This window comes from Mus pahari, chromosome 10 (assembly GCF_900095145.1).
Source record: "Mus pahari chromosome 10, PAHARI_EIJ_v1.1, whole genome shotgun sequence".
Classification (NCBI taxonomy): Eukaryota; Metazoa; Chordata; class Mammalia; order Rodentia; family Muridae; genus Mus; species Mus pahari.
The window spans coordinates 109088562-109113926 of NC_034599.1; the positions used below are offsets into that span (position 1 = coordinate 109088562).

Below are 25365 nucleotides of genomic sequence, written 5' to 3' on the forward strand. Positions count from 1 at the left end.
TGTGTGTGTGTGTATGTGTGTGTGTGTGTGTGTGTATGTGTGTGTGTGTGTGTGTGTGTAAGGTCATGTTTATGCAGGTACATGTGTTTGTAAATGTGTGTTCACATACACATCTATATGTATGAAGGTCAGAGCACAACCCTGGTGGTCGCTCCTCAGGCAACACCCCTGTTTGTTTGAGACAGAGTCCCTCATGGGGCTAAAGCTCACCTGTTAGGCTGGACACCGTGCCCCAGAGATTCAACTGTCTCTGCTTCCTTAATGATAAATTCCGCCACGAGCTCTTTGTTTGTTTGTTTGTTTGTTTTTAGCATGTGTTCTGAGGATTACACTCAGCATCTCCTGCTTGCACATGGCAAAGGCTTTATCAACTGAGCGATCACCCCCACTCTATTTCAGACCTCTCAAGAAGTCCCTTTATGGAAGCTCTACCATCTGCTTAACTTTGACCTCTTCACTTGGACCCCCATTCAAATAACTTGCTCACTAAACCTACTTCATGCTGGAGAGAAGGAAGGATTCGGGGCTGGAAATGACCGGGTGAGCATATTTGGATAGGAATTGTCCTAATCTTCTTGTCCTGAGCAGCCAGGCCACCTAGATCCCAATTCTTGTGGAGTCCATCATAAGAAATAGGCATTGAGAGATGCACACGGAAATGGCTAAAGAAATCCCTAGAGGACTGGGCTGAGGGCAGGAGGTGGTGAGCCACTGGCCAGCCGGCCACCACTTTGGGCCCTTACCCTGTTTTTCCTTCCACTGAAATGTCCTCACTCCCAAGACCCTCCCTCTTCTTGCCTCCACTTCAATCCCTGATCAGAAAATAACCGTAACAAATGAGCCGTTCTTTACTTCTTTAACTTCACATTCTGTGTGTGTGCTGTGTTTGGTCACGCATGCATATGTGTGAACATACAGCTGGGGGTCAATCTCTGCGCCCTTCCTCCCTTGCCCTTCAGCTTCGCTTTTGAGATGGGCTCTCTCCAGCCCTGAAGCTCACTGATATGGCTAGATTCTCTGGCCAGGAAGCTCCAAGAATGTTCCTGTGTCTGCCTCCCCAGAGGTGGGGTTACAGGTTCTTACTGCCATGCCCAGCTTTATGCATGTGCGTGCTGGAAAGAAGAACCCAGGTCCCCAAGCCTGAGCAGTTTACAGGATGAGGCATTGCTCCAGGCTATTCCTGATACACCCCATAAATAACAGACACCTCTGGCCAGCCTCTGGTCCTTTCCATTAAATTTGCCTCTGATTTATGACTTGAGTCTGTTTTTTAAACTTAAACAGACTCCGTTTAGTTTCTGGCTGCACGCCGGGTATCTCCAACCTTGGCCGTGCCGCCCTGACTGGCTCTCGGTACACACTTGTTGATAATTCCTCCAAGTCTTTTGAAAGCTCCTCCCGTATCCCATCTTCGGCTTCCAGGAAAAATGCCCTTCTCTTCTGCCAAATTCATCTGATCTTTAAAATACAGAAGCGAAAACAAAAACAAAACCCCTGAAAACCTATTTACAGTTGCTGACCAAGGAATCAGGATATGTTCATGGGGGACATAGGACAGTAAATGTGGGGGGAGGATGATAAATCCAGATATAAGTGTAAGTAATTTGTAAAAGATAAATAATTCCAGGTTTAAGTAGCCAGAATTAGCAGTGGAAAGGAGATTATTAGGTCAGAAGTCATGGTGCAATTTTTTTTCCTTCAGGAGCTGACCCTGAAGGTGGAACTGGAGCCAGACTCCAGCGTCCCCAGAAAGGCCTCTGGCAAGAGGCACCTTCCTGAAATCTTGAGGTCAAGGGCAGGATCCCAAGCTGTAGAGCAGCCAGCATCAAACTATACTTTTCATAACTAAGATTAAGATAAGTAAAATCAGGCTGGGCAGTAGCCCCGTGGTAGCACTTGCCTGAGGCCCTGGGCTCAATTATCAATACCGCCAAAGTGAAAAAAAAAAAAGGAAATAAAAATCACATACTTTCTATGTCACACTAGTCACTCAAAAGTCACACGTGAACAACAATTTTTTTTCGTCAGGGCAAGACATCCGAGGGGCTGGGGAGACAGCTCACTGGGTCAAATGCTTGCTATGCAAGCAGGCAAGCTTAAAGACTGATATTCAATCCTCATCGTCGAAGGAAGAAAGGGAATAAGGAGGAGGAAGAGCAGCCTCAAGTTTTGATGGTAATCTCTGTTAGGGAGGAGGTACAGGCAGATCCCTTGATGGCCAACCTAGCCCAGTGTGAGACCTCCAGGCCAGTGAGAGACAGGGTTTAGAAGCCTCAGGTTTAGGGGAGATTGGAACATGAAGACTCTCTGGGGGTAGAAATGGCCCAGGGCTGTAAGCCTAGCACGGGGAAGAAAGGGAAGAAGACCAAAGAAAGTTCCGGCCAGCCTGGGCTAACAGAAACAAACAAAACAACAAGACAAACAACACCCTCTTCACCCCTCCCCCAACACAAACATACATGTGTGTGCGAGCACGCGCACACACACACACACACACACACACACACACACACACACACACACACCCAACAGAAAACTGATAGTAAGCAAACTCCTCAAGAAGAGAGACCGCAGATAATATAGCAGACTGGGAATGGAATGGAATTCTGGGGAAGAGAGAAGATTGCTGCTTCAGCCTTGGGTGTCATCTATTCTGAAAGTTCTGCCCTGGAGGCTGAGGGGTGGGGGGAGGGGGGGGGGGGAGGAGGAGGGGGAGGAGGAGGGGGAGGGGTAGCGGCTTTTATTAGGTAGTTTGCGCTCTGGCTTTGGTGTCCTTGGTGAAGCAAAAGCAGAAAACTACTAACAACTAATGACAGGGATTAGCTCTCCTGTTAAATCCTAAACCCTGAGTGGCAGCACCAGGAGGTCCTGGTAGTGAGAGAAATGGCCAGACTAGATCTGCAACTAGATCTGCAACAAGTTGCAACCTGCCAGGGCTGGAGTAGGCCTGGCCTAGCCTCTGCAAACGCAAATCCCTGGCCCCAAGATAAAAGACTGTTTAAAACGGGGAAGGCTTGCCAAGGTATCAAGTGATTCTTGCTAAGCCCCATTTCGGTGACAGACACAGAATGCAGAGCCCAGGGGCTGAGATTAAGTTTCCAGGCAAAGCCCACAACAGCCTAGAGCAAGGAAATTAATATTTCAGAGAAAACATTGGATTTTTTTTATATATATATAACGCAAGGCTTTTTTGGAGGGTTTCAGCCACAGCCTGCCAAATGCTGCCAAGCTCCCAGGACAGAGCAGAGAGGTGACCAGCTCACAGGGGGAAAGCCCAAGGCCCTGCCTGGGGAAGCCAGTTCTCTGCAGGACACATTGATAAAAGCCAAGCCTGGTTAAAAGCAAGCATTCCTCAGCCTGAAGCTTCCCAACCTGCCCAAGGCTCCCTTTCCCCTCCTTTCCTGGGTCTCCAGGAGAGACTTTTAAAGTTAGTATACAAAGCTGTGGGTTTCACTATGTTTTTTTTTTTTTTTTTTTTTTTTTTTTTTTTTTTTTTTCATAAGAATGGGTCACCATGCTGTTCTAACCTCTCCTGTTCCCTGGCCTTTCCAGGGGTCCCTCTCACCCCTCCACTGTCCCAACCTTCTGCTTTTTTGTCCAGGATGAATCTGCATTGCTTATAATCCCATAATCCTCACTAATGTGTGTGTGTGTAAGCATGAATTTGTGTGTATGTTCATGTGTGTGTGTCTATGTTCATACATACGTGTGTGTTTGTGTCTATGTGCGTGTGTCCATGTACATACAGAAGAACATGCATGGGGAGGTCAGGAGATAATGTTGGCTGTCAGCCCTTGCCTTCTTCCTTGAGGAAAACCAGAGAGCTACGGGGGATTTGCCATCTCATCAAAGAAGTACTAAAACTGCAGGCACAGCACTGGCTACATTACTGGCTTTTATGTGGGTTCTAGGGAATCCAAACTCTGGTCCTTATGCTTGTACAAGTACATTACCCCCTTGGCAACCTCTGCAACCCAACAATACTATTCTTACAGCTCTCTGCAAAGAAGTGTGTGTGTGTGTGTGTGTGTGTGTGTAAGCACGTATGTGTGTATGCTCATGTGAGTGTGCACATGTGTGTAGGCACACACACACATATATACACATATATATGTACATGTGCTTGTATGTGTATGTGTGTGTACATACACATGTGTAAGCATGTGTGTTTGTTCATGTGTGCACATGTATGCATATGTAAGCACCTGTGTATGTACACGTGCCTCTGTGTGTGTGTTTGTGTTGCCTACTAGCAAACCCCAGTGATCCTCCATTCCCTTCTTTTCAGAGCACTGGGGTTAAAGCGCATGTAACCATCACCACCCAGACTAGAAATTTGGACTCAGGTCTTCATGCTTACAAGCAAGCACTCTTACCCACTGAGTTCCAAAGCCATCCCCCCAGTCTAAAAGTACTATTTTTCTAGCCCTTCAAAGATGATGATTAAAATCCTACATGATATAAAGCACCCTGGCTAGACATTCCTCCAACGAAGCAGAATAGTTAGAATATACTTTTCAACCATGTTACTAGGAGCCTTAGATGAGCAGACAGAAGCTGTGGACTATTCCAGACCATAGGAAGGGTGGGGAACAATGAATTTAATCTGTTCCTCTCCAATAATTAGTGCTAAGGAAAGACCCCATAGGCTGGAGAGAGAGTTCAGTTAGTCAAGCCCTTATCAGGCTTGCATGATGATCATCACGTTTGATCCTCATCACTTAGGCGAGAGCAGCAGTAGTGTGCCATCCCAGCCCAGGGGAGGCAAAGACAGATGTTCTCAGGGATCAGCTGGCCAGGCAGCCTTGCCTAATGGAACCAGCAGGCTCCAGGTTCAGTGAGAGACTCTCCCCCATTCTCTCACCTCCCCCAAATCTCCCAGGTAGTCCTCAAGAACAGGAACTCCTGGCTTCCAGTTCACTGAGTAGCTGATCCCGACATCTTCACTCTCCAAAGGCTGGGATTACAAGCAAGCCTATGCTATCCCCTCCCATTCTATGCCTTCCTGGGGACGGAACCCAGGGTTTCACACATCAGACAAGTGAGCTACACCCCATCCCCAAGGAAACCACCATTCTGTGGCTGTCTCCAAAGTAAAAGAATCTTGCTTCTTCCGGGCTCTGCTCTGAAACCTTGCTCATTTTTGTTAGCATGCCAATGAATGGGAGGTGCTGAACCCTGCCTAAATACCTCGCCATTCCTGGGCACATGCTCATCTGTGCCCTCACTGGGGTTTGGCTGAGTCAGTGTTTTTTATCTTGGCTTCCACATCAGAAGCATCTGGGGATTTTTTAAAAGACTGTGATGAAGGCAGAGCCCTGCTCAAGCCAGTGAGCAGAACGCCCACGGGGTTGACTCAGGCAGTGGGATTACTCTAAAACTTCTCAGAGGAGTTGGATGTACAGCCAGGGCTGGAAATTACATACAGTTCAGCAAAGGACATAGTCCCGGGGGTGGGGTGCTGGAATTGCTCAGCTGGGTTCACTCTTGCTCTGCAAGGACAGAAGCTTGAATTCAAACCCTAACTTCACCATGCTGGTCATGGAGGTGTAGCTTGAAATCCCAGGCCTGAAGACAGTAAACGGAGGGTTCCTGGGCTTATGCCTTAGCCAGCCTACCTTACATGGTGAGCTCCAGGCCAAGGAAAGACCCCATCTCAAAAACTAAAGCTAGAAGGCATTTCTAAGGTTGACCCGGGATGTTGTTCTCCAGCCTGCAGTAGATTGAACATACATGTGGAAACACACCCACCCTCACATGTGTATGTCCAAATGTACATGTGGCACACACACACACACACATACACACACACATACAGAGAGAGAGACAGAGACAGAGACAGAGAGACAGAGACAGAGACAGAGAGAGAAACAGAAACAGACAGACAGACAGTCAGTCAGTCAGTCAGTTTGGACACATCGCTCAGCAGTTAAAAGTTAAAAGCTAAAAAAAAAAAAAAAAAAAAAGTTAAAAGCTGACCTTACAGAGGACCAAAGTTCTAGTCCTAGCTCCCATAACCCCCTATAACCCCAGTTCCACCTGATCCAACACCTTCTTCTGAACTCCTGAACACTAAGCATGCACATGGTACACATACATGCACACAGACACAACACTCATACACATAAAATAAAATAAATGAATCCTTAAAAATTAAATAAAAAGCACAGGTGGGAGGGAGAGACTCAGTCTATGTGGAGTGGTAGAGACGACAGACAAGTCCATCAGAGCTGGACGGTGAGAGGCTGCCTGTAAGCGCCGCACTTCCCTGTGTGTCTGGAGCACGGCGCACTGCATTGGTGCAGCAGCTCCAGAGTTGTATGCAGGTGTGGTCAGACCCAACCCAAAGTGACTCGGCTTCTAACCCTGTTTGGGGAAGAGGCAGGTCGTAGAAAGACATGACTCCAGGGCCCTTCATGTTCACTGTGTTCTCTCTTCAAAGACAACTCTGGGCGAACTCTTCAGAATAAGTTCTGTTGGTTGCTTGCTACGGTCTTTTGAAAGGGTGGAACTTCTCAGCCAGGCCTCATGGTGACAGCAGGACACAAGGAAATTCATTTGAAAAATTGTGCTGGAGGAGTTCCTGACAAAGCAGAACTTCTCTTTTCAGTTTTTTTTCCCCGCTGTTTGTTTCCGTGAATGTGTCTTGTTTCAATCAAATCCACTCCTCATTCCCCATCTCCAGCTCTTCTTAGGTCCTTGCCTGTCTCCTTTCCACCTTATGTCTTCTTTCAGATAGATAGATAGATAGATAGACAGACAGACAGACAGACAGACAGACAGACAACAGAAATGAATGGATGGGTGCATGGATGTATAGATGCCTTGCTATAGATGTCTAGTTGGTCTTATTTGGAAGCATGGAAATGTTGGACTGTATGGTAGCCTGGGCAACCTACCAGGGTCCCACCCTGGAAGCAAGCCAACTTTATCCCCCTCAGCAGTCACCAACTGTCTCTAGCTTCTCAATAGATGTTCAGCCCTGTGAGCCCCTTCCCATCCACGAGAAAGATGAACTTCTAAAATGTCTCTTAGGCCGGCAAGATGGCTCAGAGGGTCAAGATGGTTGTCATCAAGCCTGACACCCTGATCAAGCACCAGGCTATAACCACATGGTAGAAGAAGAGAACTGTCTTAGTTAGGTTTCCATTGCTGTGAACAGACACCATGACCAAGGCAACTCTTATAAAGGACAGCATTTAATTGGGGCTGGCTTTCAAGTTCTGAGGTTCAGTGCATTATCATCATGGCAGGAAGCATGGCAGCATCCAGGCAGGCCAGTCAGTTAAGGAGCTGAGAGTTATACATCTTGCCCCAAAGGCAACCAGGAGAAGACTGACTTCCAGGCAGCTAAGAGGAGGATCTCAAACCCCACTCCACCCAGTGACACACTTCCTCCAATAAGGCCACAACTCCTAATAGTGCCAACTCCCTGGGCCAAGTGTATTCAAATCACCACAAGAACAAAACAGACTTCCAAAAGTTTTCCATTTGTCCTCTGACTTCCACATGCATGTATGCACATACATGTATCAGCTACAAACATAAATAAATAAATTTGATACAAACAATTTTAAAAACTAAAATGTGTCTTAAGGTCTGGAGATATGGTTCAACTGGTAGAGTACTTGCCTACCATGTACAAAGCTTTTTTTTTTTGGTTTTTGGTTTTTGGTTTTTCGAGACAGGGTTTCTCTGTGTGGCCTTGGCTGTCCTGGAACTCACTCTGTAGACCAGGCTGGCCTCAAACTCAGAAATCCACCCGCCTCTGCCTCCCAAGTGCTGGGATCAAAGGCGTGCCCCACCACACCCGGCCCAATGTACAAAACTTTAAGTTTGATCCCCTGGGTCCAGGAAACCAGTCATGGGGACAAGATTGTAATGCCAGCAATCCCAGCACCCAGGAGACAGAGGCAGGAGGAACGGTTGTTCAAGGTCATTCTTGCCTACATGAAGACTTCAAGGCCTGCCTGGGCTACTTGGGACCCTGTGTGATAGCTAGAATGAGAATGGTCTCCATAGGCACTGAATGCTTGGTCCTCAGTTGGTAGAATTGTTTGGGAAGGATGAGGATGTGTGGCATTATTGGAGACATTGTATCAAGGCATAGGCTCTAAAGTTTCAAAAGCTCACACCTTTCTGCTGTTGTGTGTTTTCTGTATGCCCATGTTTTGTCTCCTAGCCCCTGCTCCCAGAATAACAATTCTGAGACTCCAAAATATTCTCAAATAGCTAGACCATAAGCTTTGTCTCTTCCCCAACCAGCTCATGAGTAAATTATCCCATTATTCCGTACTAAGTTCTGCCACGTGGTTACCTGGTCCTCAGATTTTTTTTTTCTTTCTGCTGTCTCCATCAGTGTTCTGGGGCCAATCCCTGTGTCTGACTCTACCTCATCATTCCCTGCCCCCTTTCTTCCTGCTGAATGTCCCACCTTCTAATGTCCTGCCTAAGCTCATTGGCCAATCAGCTTTTTATTAACAGGTGAATGCTTTTACAAAGTGCACAAGAGCTACTGCTCCAGAATCATGCTTGCCTGCCTGTTGCTATGTTCCCTCATGATGGTCATGGAGACCACTGCTACCTTCCTATGATCCAACAGAAAATGGTTCCTCAGGTCAGAACTTGTTCTGAAGAAGCACAAGGCTACACAGTCATAGCATAAACATGATACATGTTAAGTCACCACCTCCCTGTGATTTAACTTTCTCCCTTAGCCTTTGTATTGACATTGAATCCCTTAACCATTGAAGGGCCCCTTTCTGAAATGTTCAAATTTGGTGGTGTTGCTTGTTATGTAAAAATTACAGTTTTTAAGGATTATATAAAAAGGATTATCCCAGAAGACTTAAAAATATGCAATCATTTTTTTAAGAAGGAAGGAACAATGAAATCCCTAAGAGTGTGAGGAAAACTTTGCCAATTCTAACATAAGCCCAGCCCATTAATCTAGTCATTGCTTGACGAAGCTCAACCTTAATGGAAAATCTCCAGCAGGAAGAAAGATCCTGAGGCCTCTCCAGCTCACTCAAGCCACAGGAAGCTCACCCTGCTGATGACTGGTGGAAACGGAGAGAATGCAGCCACTGTCACCAGAGCTTGTTTAATTCATGTTTTTGACCAAAAGTAAATAAAATATCATGACTCAACTTCTTTTTTTTAAATCTTATTTTTTATAATATTACTTCTGCAAAGCAATCGATACAGAATCAGGGGTGCCAATTAGCCTGATAAACTGACAAGCCACGCACTGTCTGCTAGACAAGGTTACTCTTTTGTTGTTGTTGTTGTTAAGAGATTTCTCTTATTAATTTTATTTATGTAATTAATTATAACATGTGTGCAAGCATTCAAGGAGGCCAGAAGAGGCCATTCAAGGAGGCCAGTGATTCTCTAGAGCTAGAGTTACTGCTGTTTATGAGGCACTGGACATGGGTGTTGGGAACTGAACTCATATCCCCAAGAGCAGCAAGCGCTCTTAACCACTGAGCCACCTCGAAGTCCCTTGGGTCATTCTTTATCCCATGTCCTTTGGAAATACCACAGCTGTACACCAGCTGCACTACCCCTCCAATGCCATCTTGGTTTCTCTTTAAGCAATGTGACGATACAGTAGGTATCTCTCTCACTCATGTTCTGCCTCTGAGCTCCCTTTTTATCTTCTTCATATCTTTATTCAGAGATTCAAGTTTAAGCATCTACAAGAGCAGACTGAGTTAATCATTGCCTTCTGGGTCTACAAGGTAAAGACCTGGATGTATTTGTGTTCCCTGGTATGTTGGGCCCCTGAAGTTCTGAGAAAGTGGGGAGTCACAGAACAAAAGCAACTAGCAGACTGCCACATATTTTCATTTATTTACTTATTTTGGTATTTTGAGGCAGGGCTCCTGTAACTCAGGCTGGCCAAGAATTTGAACTTGAACTCTCAACCCTCTTTTCCTCCATGTGCCAAGTGCTGGGGTTCTAAGATTGTTCCAGCACCACTCAGTGTGGCACACACAGCCTTTTGTAAGCTGCAATGTATGTCTCCCACCAACTGCAATACAACCTCACAGAGCAGACAGCACTAGGCCCGGGAGAGAGGCTGTCCCACAAGCCAAAGAAAAGAAAATGACTCTGTGTAGTCTAAGCTCCACTAAGATGAGAATGGAGGGGCAAAACCTTGAGAGAAGTGTGACCTAAAAGAAGACAGTCCCTAGCATTCTAACTTTCAAAGCAAAAACAGTCCCACCGCATCCACCATTAAGCTACAAGTGTGTGAAAATACAATAGACCTGGGCATAAACATTTTTAAATTATGTACACAGTATAGGTCTGAGAATGGGATTGTGCACCCTAGTACAGTGCCCATGGAGGCCAGAAGAGGGAGTTGGATCCTCTGGAGGTGGACTTACTGGTGATTACAATCTGCCCTATGTGGGTTTGAGGAACTGACCTCAGATCCCCTGTAAAAGCAGCAGGCACTCTTAGCTACCGAGCCATCTCTCCAGCCTTGTGACCTTAGATTTTTACCTTAGACTTACTTATAAATTGGGATGCAGTGAGAGAACATCATAACTACAAACAAAAGAAATATGAAAAGACAAATTCAGAATACATTACAATGTTTCAGTGGATGGATGGTCCTATTACAGCTTAGGTGGATGGATGCATCTTTCTGGGCTTCCATTTCCACATCTGTAAAATGGGATGGAGAATTATTATACCCTCTCAGAGGGCTGTTTCAAGATTTAAAATAGCATGCAAGTGAACACATTTTCCAATTAACAAAGTCTTGTATTCTTGTAAAAGATTAGATACAGAATACTAGAGTCGGGTATAGTCAATAGGTTGTCTTCAAACTTGTCTGACCATAGCCTCCAAGTCTAGCTTCTGGTCTTTGCCTATTTCACTGAGAATAAAGTAACTCAAGTTGGTTCTCTGCCCCATTTTCCTGGCGCTACTTTCCCATCTGCCTGGAGAAGTGGGTAAATAATCACTCTGGAACTCTGTGTGGTGTTGGGAATTGAAGCCCAGGCCCCCCCAGATGCTAGGCAGGCGTTCCACTACTGAGCTCGATTCCCAGTCCGCACAACGGTTTTGTTTTTTAAAATTCATCATTTCATTTTAATGTTCATTTTAAATATTCATTTCGTTTTAATATTCATTTCATATCCATTCTAACAGTGAAAGGCATTAAATGTGTTTCGAGATTATACGGAACAGAGAAGGACACAGCAGTGAAGTGATTCGACTTGACCGGCAGCTTGGTTGGATTTAGAATTATCCGGAAAACGCAACTCGGGGTGTGTCTGTGAGGGTGTTCCCAGAGAGATGTCACTAGAGAAAAGACCCTTCCTGACTGTAAAGGGCAACGTCTCATGAGCTGAGGCCTCAAACTGAAGGAAAAGACGAAGTCAAGCAAAGGCCAGTTTGTATTTCTCTCTGCTTTCTGACTACAGGGGGCGGGGGAGGGCAGGGGGCGGGGTCCATGTCTTCATCACCAGCATTGACAGGAGTCCAAACTGTGAGCCAAACTAACCCTTCCTTCCTTAAGTTGCTTTCCTCGGGCATTTCGTCCCACCAGTGAGAAGAGTAGCCAACAGAGATGCGAAGCTCACTAACATCGTAGCCCTGCCTCCGCCCTGGCTATTCCGACGGAGTGCATACAGCCCTCAGGGAACGCAGTCCAAGCTCTGCTTGCAGCCACCGCACTCGTGCCTTCTGACCTGTCCATTTGCTTCTGACTTTAGGACTCTTCCATTCGGCGAGCATAAGTGCCAAGTAGTGGATACCCTGGCAAAACCACAGTGAAAGATTTGCTAGAAGTGACACCCTCAATGACACGCGCCCTCGATGACACTCGGCCAAGCTTCCCAGGCCCACCTGCTGATAAGCCCTGCTACAGCGCTGATGACCCGCTAGCCTTGTATCCGCTGTACATCATTTCTCATCTCCCTTCCCAGAGCTTGTAAAAGATGAACATCTAAAGAAGTAGAGAAGTCCTGGGCTGTTTTGATTGACAAAGCATGGCTCATGTCAACATTGGATACCTAGGCAGTTGCTCTTTACATACAAGGAGCCTCAGGGGATGAGAGATGACTCTGAAGTGTCTGCCATGTACCCAAGAGGACATGAGTTTGGATGCATGACAGCCAGAGACAAAAGCTGGACATGACAGTGTTTACATTACAGTCCTATCGCTGTGTGGGTAGAGACAGGAGGATCCTGGACTTACTGACCAGGAAGTCTAACGGAGTTGATGAGCTCCAGGTTCAACGAGAGGTTCTGTCAACAACAACAACAACAACATACAGAACAATAGAAAGAGATGCTCAACATTAACCTCTGGTCTCAACATGCTTACATACATACACACACACACACACACAGAGGAACTATATACACATACATACAATACATACATATGTATGCCAAGAGGAAAAGAAGAGGCTGAAGTGGGAATTTGTTATTGCACATCGGCAGAGACCAAACCAATGGACTTAGTCGATGGGAGTTAAAGTTGTAGCTGTGATTCAAGAAGATACCGTTGAACTGTTAAGAAGCTGGGAATGTATGCAGCCAACTCAACTGTCACATGCGTGGCCCTGCTTATCAAAATGGGTCACAATCCCAAAAGCCATGTACTGCCCAGGTAAGGGAACGATGGGGGTGTTGGGAGGAGATAAGAGAGACTGTGAAGAGGAAGCAGTCAGAATTCATGATGTGCATCACAGAACTGTCAAATAACAAAATCAATCCTCCTTAGGAAGAAACTGGGAGTTCTTCTGTGCCCTGGAGACATACATCCTAGCCATTCCATTAATATGTGGGTGACAATGCCCAGCAATACCCTGAACAGTGTAACTAGTTATGTAATTACCACAAGCACCCTCACTAACATCATCATTAAAATCTTAGGAGAGAAATGTTTTCAGCAGTTTTAAAAGGTGACCAATGGCGGGTGGATGGGTGTGTCTATGATAGCCCTCACACGTACCATAGACACACCAAGTCCCCACTCCCACATCCCATGAATATATACACAAATGTATATCCTCACAGATACCATAAACACACATCCAAAATAAGTCATTAATAATTAATTGATTAATTCGGAGTCAGGGCATGAAGTATGCAATAGTAGAAAAAGAGATGAAACTCTGTCTGACCTAGGCATGTTCTCATGAAATGGATCTGCGAGGCATTGTCTAGTGTGTGGATGAAGCACACAGAGGACTCTGACCTCAATGGAGAAGGGAAGCTATGTGGTTCCCAAGGTCTCAGGGCGAAAACCCACGGAAGACCGAGTCAAGGGAAATTTAACCAACAGAAATATGTGCAGGCTGATTAAAGTTAAGCGTGACCATGGAGAAGCCTGGAGAGTCTTCAAGAGAAAGTTAGTGTTGTGGTTGCTTAACTGAAGAGTAAAGCTAATACCAAAAAGCTCTACAGTTCACCCAGCAGGGCTCTGCTGTAAATAGCATCTCACTAAATACCCCAAGGATGGCAAGTCAGCCTGATGAAGCAGTTGAGATTTGATACAACAGGAAGCAGCTTGAAACTGATGTAGCAGGCAGTGGGCATTTTTTTTTTTATTTTTCTTTCTTTTGTCATGTACAGTTCTGATGGCAAAGGTTTTTTTTTTTTTTAAATGAGAAAAAAAAATTATTGGAAAGGTCAGAAACTTAGTCCTGAGAACTATTTATGGTGTCAATGTTACTTAAGCGTGTTTATCACAGACAGGTACTGAGGAGCCTGGAGCACTGAAATAGGCAGGGTTTAAAGCTGCCTTAGGATTGGGGAAAGTACAGAGGCCAGCAAGTGGTGACCCACTCAGGAAAGGTTAAAGTCAGTGTCCAGAGAGCAGGTGCATTGTGGGTGCACTTAGGGAGTCCTTCCCGAGCTTTGGCGAATTAAGCTCCTCAAAACAAAATAAGAAAATTGGGAAAAGATGGGAGATAGGTCAAGGAGGTGCCTCAGTGGCTGAAGGGCTTGCCATCCAAGCATAAGGCCATGAGTTTGGTCACAGGGGCCCACACAATGAAAACAGAGAACTCTCTGGAATGAATTACACTCCTGCCTCCGCACGTTCTCCATCCCATGTTCTCCTCTTCCACATGTAAGCAAAATAAACAAATGGATGTTTAAAGAAGAAAAAAATTATATTTACCGTGTAAATTATGTAAATAAATGAATCATTTAAAAGGAAGCAATATTGAAAAATTGAGAACTAACTCCCCAAACAACTACCATTAATTTGTGAACTTGTTGGGTGTGCACACACTCGGCCCTGAGTGTGGAGGGCGATTTAAGGGATGTCAAGGTACAAAGGGCCCAGTGTGGGTTAAAGCCTACATGGCCCCTTGCTCACCAGAGGGAAGCGGATGGTATTGAGAATGGCCATGTGGACGAAGACCACAGATGTCTTCCTAACAACGGTCATGATAAAAATAAGAGTGCCCAGCGTGGGGTGAGAGGTTATATTCAGTTCAGAACCACGTAACTGAGAGATTCCAGACTGTCAGTCAAACGCCCTGGTTTGATTTTTCCCTTTTACAAATTTTGTGAAGCAGATGATATCAAACGACCATTTCCTCCAAGCATAATGGTTCCAGAGACTAAAATGTGAACAGGATATATATGGTCACAAGAGAAACACTGAGAGCCGTCCCTACCCTTGGAGATGAGAGATGGCTGTGTGACTAGGGGCTTGTCTAGAAAGTGTGAAGACCTGAGTTGTATCCCAGTACCACGTAAAACGCTGAACATGCGGTGTGCATTGTCGGTGCATTCTTCTCTTGGTTTTTTTTTGTTCATTTTTTGTTTCTTTCCTTTACCAAATCATTATCATTATTAATTTGCTGATAATGTATTTTGATCTCATTTCCTTAGCTCCTCCTATAGCTGCCCAACTGCATGTTCTCTTCTTAACAATTTTTTCATATACTTTGGGGTATAGGGCATCCACTGGGTGATGGCTGAACTACCAACAGCCACACCCTTGAAGAAAATGGAGCCTCTCTACCCCCAGAAGCCATTAGGTGGCATGCATTCATGATACAAAGCTGGTAGAGATTGGTGGGTGCCTGGCCAACCAGGAGAGTGAGAGACCCTGCCTCAAACACAGGAGGTGGATGGTGTCTGCAGAATGGAAACCAGGATGTCCCTACCTTTGCACACAAGTACATGTGTACCTACACACAGATTTACACACACAGACACACACACACACACACACACAGACAGACAGACAGACACACACACACACACACACCAAAATCCAAAATATTTCTACCCTATGTCTAACAAGAGTCTGTAAACTAAACAGAAATACAATTACAGGCCTCAGCAGCTCCTCCCCTGCCTTAACAGAGGTCTAGAAGCTGCCAGGCCCTGGCAATGTCTGTCCCCTCTCAGAGTATTTTAAGGAAAGCGGTGGTGCAATCTCTGGAAGGCAGCAGAACACCAATTATACCACAGGCTTGCTTTCTTTCACCAAGGCACACAGACAGACCTTGCATCGTCTTTGAGACAGACTGAAGTCCTTCTTGATTTTTCTACCTAGGGAAAACCCTTCCGGAACATCTCACCCATTCAAGGGAAGATCAGAACCAAACTCTGTCAGTGACCAAAGAAAAATGGCCTCACCACCAAACCAAGTGGGGCTGCCTTGAGCCAGCCATGACTTCTGGCTAAGGCAAACCTACTATGACCACAGCCTATCACTCACAGGCCTGCAGCAGGGAATTCTCAGAGTGACCATGGTGATGCATTCTTCATTTTTCTTTAATAATAGCGAGTTAAAAACGCCAGGGAAATGGTGGGTCTGACCTATGAGGATTTGGGTTGTTTTCTATTCGGATTAGTTCAGGATTTAATAAATGGTTTCTGAGTCAACCTTGGTCATTTTCTCTATTAGCATAAAGAGTTACATGTTTCAGAGGGCCAGGGAGGGAGCTCAGAGGGGAAGGTACACAAGCAGGAGGACCAGAGTTTGTATCCCCAGAAACCATATATAAAAGCCAGACGTGAGAGATGGAGAGACGGCTTAGTAATTAAGAGTGTGGGCCATCCTTGCAGAGGACCTGAGTTTGATCCCCAGCACCATGGTTGGGCATATCACAACTGCCTGTAAACACAGCTCCATGGGAACCTGATTCCTGGGCACCTGCATCCATGTGCACGCACGTGTGCATGTGCATACACACACACACACACACACACACACACACACACCGGAAGAAAAAAAAAAAAGCAAAAAATCTCTTCTAGTCCAAGTCTCATCACAAATAAAAAGAAGCCCCACTGAAGTCAACATTCAAGCCGGTCCCCAAACACCTTCCTGTGCCTGGTGCCTCAGTCCCCACTGCTGTCTGTGCCTCTGATCTCAAAATAAGGGTCGGCTCTGGGGTACTTTTCATTTAAGATCAAGGTCCTTCCTCATTGACACAGGGAGGCAAGTGATGAACGGTTTTAGCTGAGCCTGAAGGGGTGGAGTGAGGGAAGGCTTCTGCTTAGTGACTCTAGAGAAGCCATAGTGCAGACTTCAGTCTCTGTTTACAGCTAGGGGGAAGGAGGAGAAGGCATTCTTAACGACATCTCCTAAGCCAGTGAGTGAGCCCTACCATTAGGCACAGCTTTAGGTCTTGAGGAAGGTGATGTTTAGACATGTTAGAGGCACTCTGCTGAGAAAGTAATGCATGATTAAGAACAGGAACTTGGCTATGAGACCGAACGCTTACTTAGAATTATTAGCACGGTATTATACAAATTATAAATGCCACAAACAAAAACCCTTATAGAAAAACAAACCGTTGTGTGCACTTGTAGCTTGACAAACTCCCTTCTCTTAATATTTTTCCTTTTTTTTTTCTTGCATGCTTTTAAATCATCCTTTTCAAATGATCTTGTAATACCTTCTGTTGTAAGAAAAAAAAAAAAAAAAAAGAATCTTCCATCTTTCCTCTAAGACCTAAATTGGAATCTATCGTTGATTTTTTCCGAATTTGTTTTCACTTTTATTTATGTGTATGTTTGTGTGTCTGCTTGGTTATGTACCTGGGGATGCAGAACCTGTGGAAGCCAGAGAAGGGCGTGAGATTCCCCTAGAGCTGCAGTTACAGTTGGTTATTAGCTCTTGGACGTGTGTATTGGGAACTGAGCTTGGGTGCTCTGGAAGAGCAATCTTGGAGCCATGTCTGTCTCATTTTTAAAACTGTCTTCATAATTCATTCTAGGTGGTGCCATATTAAGTATTCTGGTTTGCCCCCAGGCTTAGGAAAACATTCAGCAGGAAAGCAAAGGCCTTGCACAGCTTCCTAAATACTGTTTGCAGTGATAATACACATCAGCCACAGCGCAAGACCAGGAGCTGTGCTTCTATTAGGGAGGTCTTGGAAGTTAACTTCCAAACACTTCATGGCAAATCTCCCACGTCACGATCCACCTTATGTATCCTTGACTAGGGACTACAGACTTGAACTTCCCCAGGTCTTCCCAATATGCCACCTGTCTTACGAAAGCTACCCAATGTCCCTGGGTGCCACTCCTCCACCATTCAGCTGAGAATTCGTGATTTGCAGGACACTGCATTTTCACCTTAAGGCCATTGTTCATCGGGTATGATGTACAATGTACATGGATCAGGTCTGATTTTAGTTCACTAGGGAAATTAAACAGGAAAATAATACTCTACATGCTGTTGTAGCACAAGCATATCAAATATACCATTATTTCTCTTAACTCCTAGAGTCTCCCCTTATATTGACTAAGACAATCCAGACTCAGCACACCTAAGAACTGTGGGTTTAGATCCCAAAACTAAATCCTTTAAAAGACTTAACACATGTGCTGCCTAGTTCTTGTGTCAACTGGACACAAACTAGAGTCCTTTGGAAAGAGTGGCCTCGGTTGGGAAAGTGCCCCACCAGAGTGCCCGGTGGCACGCCTATGGTGCATTTCCTTGGTGTGGCAGGGTTCAGCTCACTGTGAGCAGTGCCAACCCTGGGCTGGTGATTCGGGGTGCTATCAGAGAACAGGCTGAGCAAGCCATGAGGAGCACCCCTCCATGGCTTCCGCATCGGCTCCTGATTCCAGGCTCCTAAAAGCCTTGAGTTCCTGCCCCGACTTCCCTCAGTCATGAGCTGTGACATACAGGTGTTTACCTTCAGCAGCTCCTATGGACACGGTATTTATCACAGCCACAGAGACCTAAGACACTAGGATTAGAAAACCCACTTTGAGAGAGGTGTCCCGAGTACTCCCTAACACACAGTGGGGGCTCAGCATGTCCAGGCCATGGGGTGATCTCAGTCCTCAAGAGCTCCCACCATGGTTAACTGTGTCCAAAACGACCCCAGATCCCTCTACTACCAGGTGCCCAGAATCACCAGCCAGCATCTCTCTGTATAGAAGAGGCTTACAAAGCCTGGGGGAGGTAAGCAGTTATCCCTAGAGACCAGTGAGTGATCCACCTCAAAGTAAACCTATCTTTTAAAACAGTGTAGAGCTTTACCAGATGAAGAGCCACTGTGGCATAGGCTGGAAAGATGCACCAGCCCTTATTTTCCGGCAAACATCTGTGTGTTCAGCCAAACCTACAGTTCTCCAAAAAGCATACTTTTACTAGTCCTGTGCCTTAGAGCTGAGGAAAGGGTTTAACTTCCCTAAACTGTCCTAAAATTCCCATTTTTAAAGAACACTTGAGAAGCCGTGGATGCTCAAATGAAATATTCATGACACCAGAGAAATGCATTCACCCTGTGCTAATCATCTCGCTATGCAGAGGAAATGGAACCAAGGCTTTGGAAACTCTGGAAGCTGCTGCCACCAAACAAGCCCAGCGGACTGAGCTCTCATCCCCTCAACAAAACTGCCACTGTACCAACACTGGGATTTCCTCACCCTAGAAGATGGCCAGGGTCCTGGCTTTCATTAATGGTCATGTTCTCTGCTCCAGGGAAAACAGGATGCAGTCGGCAGATGCAACCTTTGTCCAATTCTGCAGAGGAATGTGGCTCATGTCTAGCCCACCCAAACACTGAAAGACCCAGGAAGAGAATGCCATGGGCCAAAAACAGGTACAAGTCACAAACCAAACAAATGTGGTGCTGGGCTAAATGAACCCTTGTGCCTTGGTTGACAAGTACAAAACCCTCAGTATTCATTGGAAGGCCTGGTTGAACTGCAGATGTCCTTCCATGCTCAAGGACCTTCCCTGGGAAATGGGAGCCTTGCTTGACATCTTGTCTTCCTCTCTGTGGCCTGTTCCACCACGAGGAGATGAAGACAGGATTCAGTAGTTAGAGCAGAGGCTATGCCCATGGTTCTCAGCACCCACAGCCAGCTCCAGGTCATCTGACACCCTCTCCTGGCTTCCACAGGCAACTGAATTGCACACATAAATACCGTGATGCAGATGTATATATATGTACACATAAATAAAAGTAAATTTTTAGAAGCATGACACTGAGATGGAGACCTGCATCTTCTCAAGGGTTCTCTCTCCTCTTTACGCCCCTCTTTCTTCTCTCCTCTTTTTGCCCCTCTTTCTGCCTTCCCTCCCCTCCTCTCCCTTCCTCCTTGCTTATTCTGTGTATCCTCTAAAGCCATGGTTCTCAGCCTTCCCAATGCTGAACCCCTTTAATATCAGATATGCAGGCTATCAGAATCTCAATCCCGAAGGGGTCACAACAAACAGCCTGAGAACCACTAGAGTATAAGGAGCCCTACTAGAGGCTAGGAAGGCCTTTCCAAGATGGCCCAAGCATCCTTGTAGTTAGAAGGTGAGGGATTAGGGCAGAAAGGCTTAGCAATCCACATACCATGGTCATAAAGGGAGCAGAACAAGGATTAGAAATCTGAAGCGTGTCCCCACCCCACGGGCATGCCTGAGTAGGATGGATGCCCTTGAAAGCCCAGGACACGGTCATATACCAAGCTCATATTTTAGTCGCAATGCTGAAAATATTTGGAAGAAAATATTTCATCAGATAAAGAGAGGGAGGGCCTAGATGCCTGACCTTCCCCAGATACTATCTCACCGTGGATCACAGGCTCTTGCCCTACAGCTAATTCCTTCTGACGGTTTATAGCCTCAGCCCACAGAAGCCAGGTCCCCCTTCAAAACCTAGGCAGGAAGCCAGAGACTGGGTCAGCTGCAGCCAAGGGGGCAGTTGTTCTACAGGGGGCATCTAGATTCTCACTGGGGAAGAACACAGAGCCCTGGGTTCTATCCCTAAACCATATAAACCAGGTGTAGTGTCACATAACTGTAATCTCAGTGCTGGGGAGGTAGAGGCAGGACGGTCAGGAGTTCAAGGTTAACCTTAGCTACGTAGTGAGTTTGAAGACAGCCTGGGCTTCAAGGGCTACTGACACAGGAGGAAAAGGGGAAAGAGAAGGACCCAGTCCAGAATGAGTCCCAATCCACCAGGCTTCAATGTAAAAAAAAAAAAAAAAAAAAAAAAAAAGAGTCCTCCCCAGCTACAGGCTTTCCAATTAACTGGACCTCAAAGGTAAATTTTTTCATCTTCATAAAGTCAGGTTAAATCTATTCTGCGTTGAACCACCAGCCGTTGTCTGAGCCCCAGACCTATGTGATGGTCCTGTATGCTTGGAATTTGAATTGTACAATAGACTTCATTGCCCTGTACAATACATTGTGCAATTTTACAATAAACACATATTTATTGTATTGTATTGAGCATGATGTAGCTGAATTGCTAGCAATACCAACGCCTCAGCGACCCTGGTTCTCACGACCATGATATCACTGTCGGGCTGGGAACTGTGGATCACCCACGGGCAAGACACTCACTCTTCCTGTCTTGATTTTCTGTGTCACAAAGACCATCAAGAGACACAATGAATATTTCCATGAAAAACATCCTTCTAGCAGAGAGTAATGTGTGCAATGACTAGACATACAAAATGAAATTAAAAAACAAAAAAAAACAAAAACGAGAGCAGATCATAAAAGTGTGTGAACCAACCAGGGCTGACCCACTGTGGACATCTGAGGGGTGAAGGTTCCTCCACTCTCAAATATGACATCTGCTTGACCCTTCAGCTTCTCTATGAAGACCCCCCCCTCTCTCTCTCTCTCTCTCTCACACACACACACACACACACACACACACACACACACACACACAGCCTCTACCTATTTATGAGATAGAGAATTGTAAGAATTATCCTTTAGGTCTCTTCCTATGATTAAATAAGCAATGTCACCCTTCTTCCTAAGGGCACTCAAGACAAGCCCAGGCACTCCTGCAGCTTCCTGAACCCCTCAGCAAACCCCACCCAGAAACAGGGTGATCAATCCCTCCTTGTCCTGTCGGAGGTGACAGACTCCTGTGGGAGGAAGGACAAGCTGTGAACGCCAGGCTGTTACTGCTCATCCCTGGGCACCACAGCTTCAGCCATCCAAAGATCCACAGGAGCAGAATGCAAAACCTTGCAGGGGTTCAGGGTTAAACTTTTATATAGCACTTGGCTGAATATGCTGAGCCAGGGTCAGGAAGTACAGTTTCGCGTAGCCTATTTTGAAATGCCTTAGTGGTTTGCATCTGACCTAAATACTCCCCAGGATGCTCAGTGATAGACAGCCAATTTCGGATGCACATACTTCCCTTAGATACACTGTTCAGAAACCAAAACATAAAGCCTAGGTGGGTAGGAAACATAAACCATTCGATTCAAGATGGGTGTGGTGGCTCACGCCAGAGGAGCGGTACTTGAGAGGCTAAGGCAGGAGGATTACTGCAAGTGTGAGACCAGCCTCGTCTACATTCTAGGTCATAGAATAAAACCTTGGTCATTCTGTGTTGTTCAAACAAACAAACAGTAAAACGTGACAAAACCTGTGTATAAATTCAGCATTATATTTTGTGATTATTGTCCCCTTTCTACAATCTTTGAGAAAATGAAGGAGGAGGAGGGGGAAGGAGGAAGACAAGGAGAGAGAGAGAGAGAGAGAGAGAGAGAGAGAGAGAGAGAGAGAGAGAGAGATATCTAGGATTTGCAGGTTAATTTTATAGGTGAAAACCTCGCTAAGGTGTCATGGTTTTGAACGCTCTATAGCAGTTTAAAACTCTGTCATACGTCAAAACATCTTTTTCTATCTTTGGTCAGAATATAGGAATCAATGTCATAGCATAGAAATAGCCGGGGGGGGGGGCTAGGTACAGACCCCGAGGCCTGGCTAGTAAAGGCTGAAGCAAAAGTAGTGCAGGCTGAGGGCGGCTTTGCCCCAGGGGACTTAAGGCCAGTGGGGCAGTTTAGTGAGACCCTGCTACAAAGGTAAGAGAAAGATGGAGATATGCCAAGTCCTGAGTCCAACCACAGGTGCTGCAAGAGCAAATCAATAGCCAAGCTAATCCAGGACCAAATGCCCAACATAGCAGGGGACCCCTGGGTATGGAAGCCTGCCCAGCAGTCACACACACACTAGCCCCAGCAGGATGAAGGGAGCTGGTTCAGCTCAGTCCTTCCTGAAGGAGAATGAGCTGTCGTCCTGGGGCAGCCCTGGAGACCAGCCTCTGAGTGACAGACCTTGCTTGCCCTTGAGCAGCTAACGAGGCTCAACGGACTCTCGGGAATCACACAAAAAATCACTGCTTGCTGTGTTCAGAACTGAGAGTGAACAGAGGAGGGGGCCCTTGGCTCACCTGGCACGTTCAAAGCAGGTCTCCTTATGAGGCCCAAGGAGGGTCTTCAAAGATGAGGAAAATTGGTCAGATAGGTGTTCCAGAGAGAGGTTCCAGAGAGGAGCAGCTCCCAGAACTGAGGCCTGGGAGGCCCTAGTGGTTCACAACTTCCTAATGCTGTGACCCTTTAATACAGTTCCTCATGCTGTGGTGACCCCCCTCCCCCCACCACACACACACCATAAAAGTATTCCATTGCTACTTCACAATTGTAATTTTGCCACTGATATGAATCATGATGTAAATATCCGATATGCAGGTTATATGATTGATATACGTCTCTGGCCAGGCGGGTTCTCCACCCACAGGTTGAGATCTGCTGCTCTCAACCTTGGTAGGACACAAAGTCAGAAAGAATGGGGTAGGTGAAGCCTTTGTCGGGTGTGACTGAGAGTTAGTAACATCCAGAGCTGCCTGTGGGGTGTGAACACGGGGCTAAGCACCTGAAAGCATTACTTTATTCTGTCTTCCCCAAAGTTATCCAGTGAGAGCTGAGGAATCCTAGGCTGCCCTGCCAGCGAGGGAGAGGCGGGACTGTAACCCAAGACAACCTGATCTTCCATGTGTGGCTCTCACTCTACCCTGGCCCATCCAACAGAAAGACAGGCGGGACAGGCTTTGGTCCAGCTTGCATAAGTAGACTGAAGGAGGACTGTGGATCGTCTAGGGCTGGTCTACAACCAGGCAGAGATGGCAACATAAGAACTCAGCAAGGAGAAACTCATGCAGCGGCACTGAGAAGGAAACATCCAACAGGCACCCCATCTTGTGCATTCAGCAAAGCATGGGGGTTTAGGGTGGGGGGGTGACTAGAGCAACCAAACAGGACCTAACAGTGTTCGAATCCCCAATGTGTCCTGTGCTCTGTCTGTGACATGATACGGGAGCTCAAAGAAACAAACTGAGTAACAACAAGTCTGTTGCACTCATCTGGGGTAGAGTCCTCAGTCTATACATCCTTGAGAAGGAAGAAGAATAAGACAGTTTGGGAGATAGCATTCAGAAGTTTCCATTATTGGTTGGGAAAATAGAATTGTTCCCAGGGCAGAGGACCTGAATTTGGTTCCCAACATCTATCTATACTGGGTTGCTTACAACCATCTGTGACCCCAGCTCCAGAGGATCCAACGCCTTCGGGCCTCCTCAGGTCCCTGCATACACTACAGTCTCCTACACACATCCACAGCTGCCACACAATGAAATAAATAATAGTTATTCATCAATGTAAGGAAAACTGTAAAGGCTGGTTTAGGGCAGAAATGGAATGAAACAGGAGGTAGGGAGGCCACTGAGATCCAAGGGAAGGTGGGCATTTAATGAGAAGTCCTCAATGTGGGGTGCTAAATCAAAACAGAGGCCGAAAATTGTAGCCCTGATTAGCATTTTCTGCATAATCCACTTGTTAAAAACAAGATGTCATTAAAGGAAGTGCCCTGGGGCTGAAAATGCACCTTGGGGGGGGGGGGGGATAGGCCCAAAGGATTAAAGGACTAAAGATTTTTGGTCCAGGGCCTGGCTAGGTATAACAACATCCTGTGACACTAGGGCCAAGGTCTAGTCCTCTGTGAGGACTCTTCCGTAGGCATCTAAAAAGTCAAAATCATATCTTTTGAAGTCTGCTGCATCCAGGGTATGTTTTCCCCTCAGATTCACTCCTGATCTTTGAGCACTTAGAAGCATGAACATGCTACATCAAAAACAAGTGTTTTAATTTAATTTGCTAGGCCTGCAGGAGGACTCCCCAGGTAAGCTCCAAGAGCCAAGTTCTTGGGTCTCCCAAGGCAGAGGAAGAGGGCCAACTACCATAGCACCATAGTTGTCCCTTGATTCCTCCCACACAGAATCATGTAGCACGCGCACACGCACACAATAAATAAATACATTTTTAAATTAAAATTTGTCTAAGTATATTTCTTGTCAGCTGAGGAGACAGCTCAGCCCACAAAGCACTTGCCATGCAAGTGTAGGGACCTGGAATCAAATCCCCAGCACTCACATAAGCAGCCAGGAGGCTATGCTGGTCTCCTCTAGTGTCTGCACCCAGGAGGCAGACACTGGGGGTCTCCACAGCAAGCTGGCTAGCAGGACAAGCCCTCACAGTGCACCCTGGGTTCAGCTAGAATCCTTGCACCATCTAAGAAGCCTGCCTTGGTAAATGAAGACACCGATGTCACCTTTAACCTCCACACTCGTGAGCACCCGATGTCACCTCTGACCTCCACACTCGTGAGCACTCAAGTGTACGCCCACCCTATTGCAGGGCTCCTGCACAGAACCCTCAGAGAAACATGAGGACAAAAGTTTAAAATAATTTTTTTTTTTTAGTGTAAATTTCTCTTCTGCTGAAATCGCTTGCTCATCTGTCGGGCTGGTAAGTATAAGACATGTGTTTGTTTAGGACTGACTAGGATTTTGTGAAGAATCTTGTTCTTTCCCTTTGTCTACTGCATTAAGGTATCTTGAGAAACAGTCTCACAATTTACCACTAAGTCAGGACAAATCCTGGCAACACCTTTCCCTTCTGTGGAAACTGAGAAGGCCAGTGGAATTCCATTCGTCCATCTTTTAAACCATCTTTTAAAACTTTGACCACTTGGATACAACTCAAAACGAACTGTCCAAACATTCTGGAATGGCAATTCCATAAAATGTTAAAAAAAAAAAAAAAAAA

At 46.0% G+C, this 25365-nt stretch overlaps 1 protein-coding gene across 2 annotated transcripts in view; it reads right to left on the reverse strand.

The window, feature by feature from the left end:
- Window positions 1–25365, reverse strand: part of Tgfbr2 (transforming growth factor beta receptor 2) — an 88020-nt gene that overhangs the window by 60127 nt on the left and 2528 nt on the right. Inside the window, exon 2 of one of the 2 annotated variants that reach the window (XM_021206646.2) lies at window positions 10603–10677. The exons of the other annotated variant lie outside the window; for it this stretch is intronic. Within the exon in view, the coding sequence (XP_021062305.1) occupies window positions 10603–10677 (75 nt within the window). The remainder of the gene's footprint in view (window positions 1–10602; window positions 10678–25365) is intronic. 2 annotated transcript variants of the gene reach the window in all.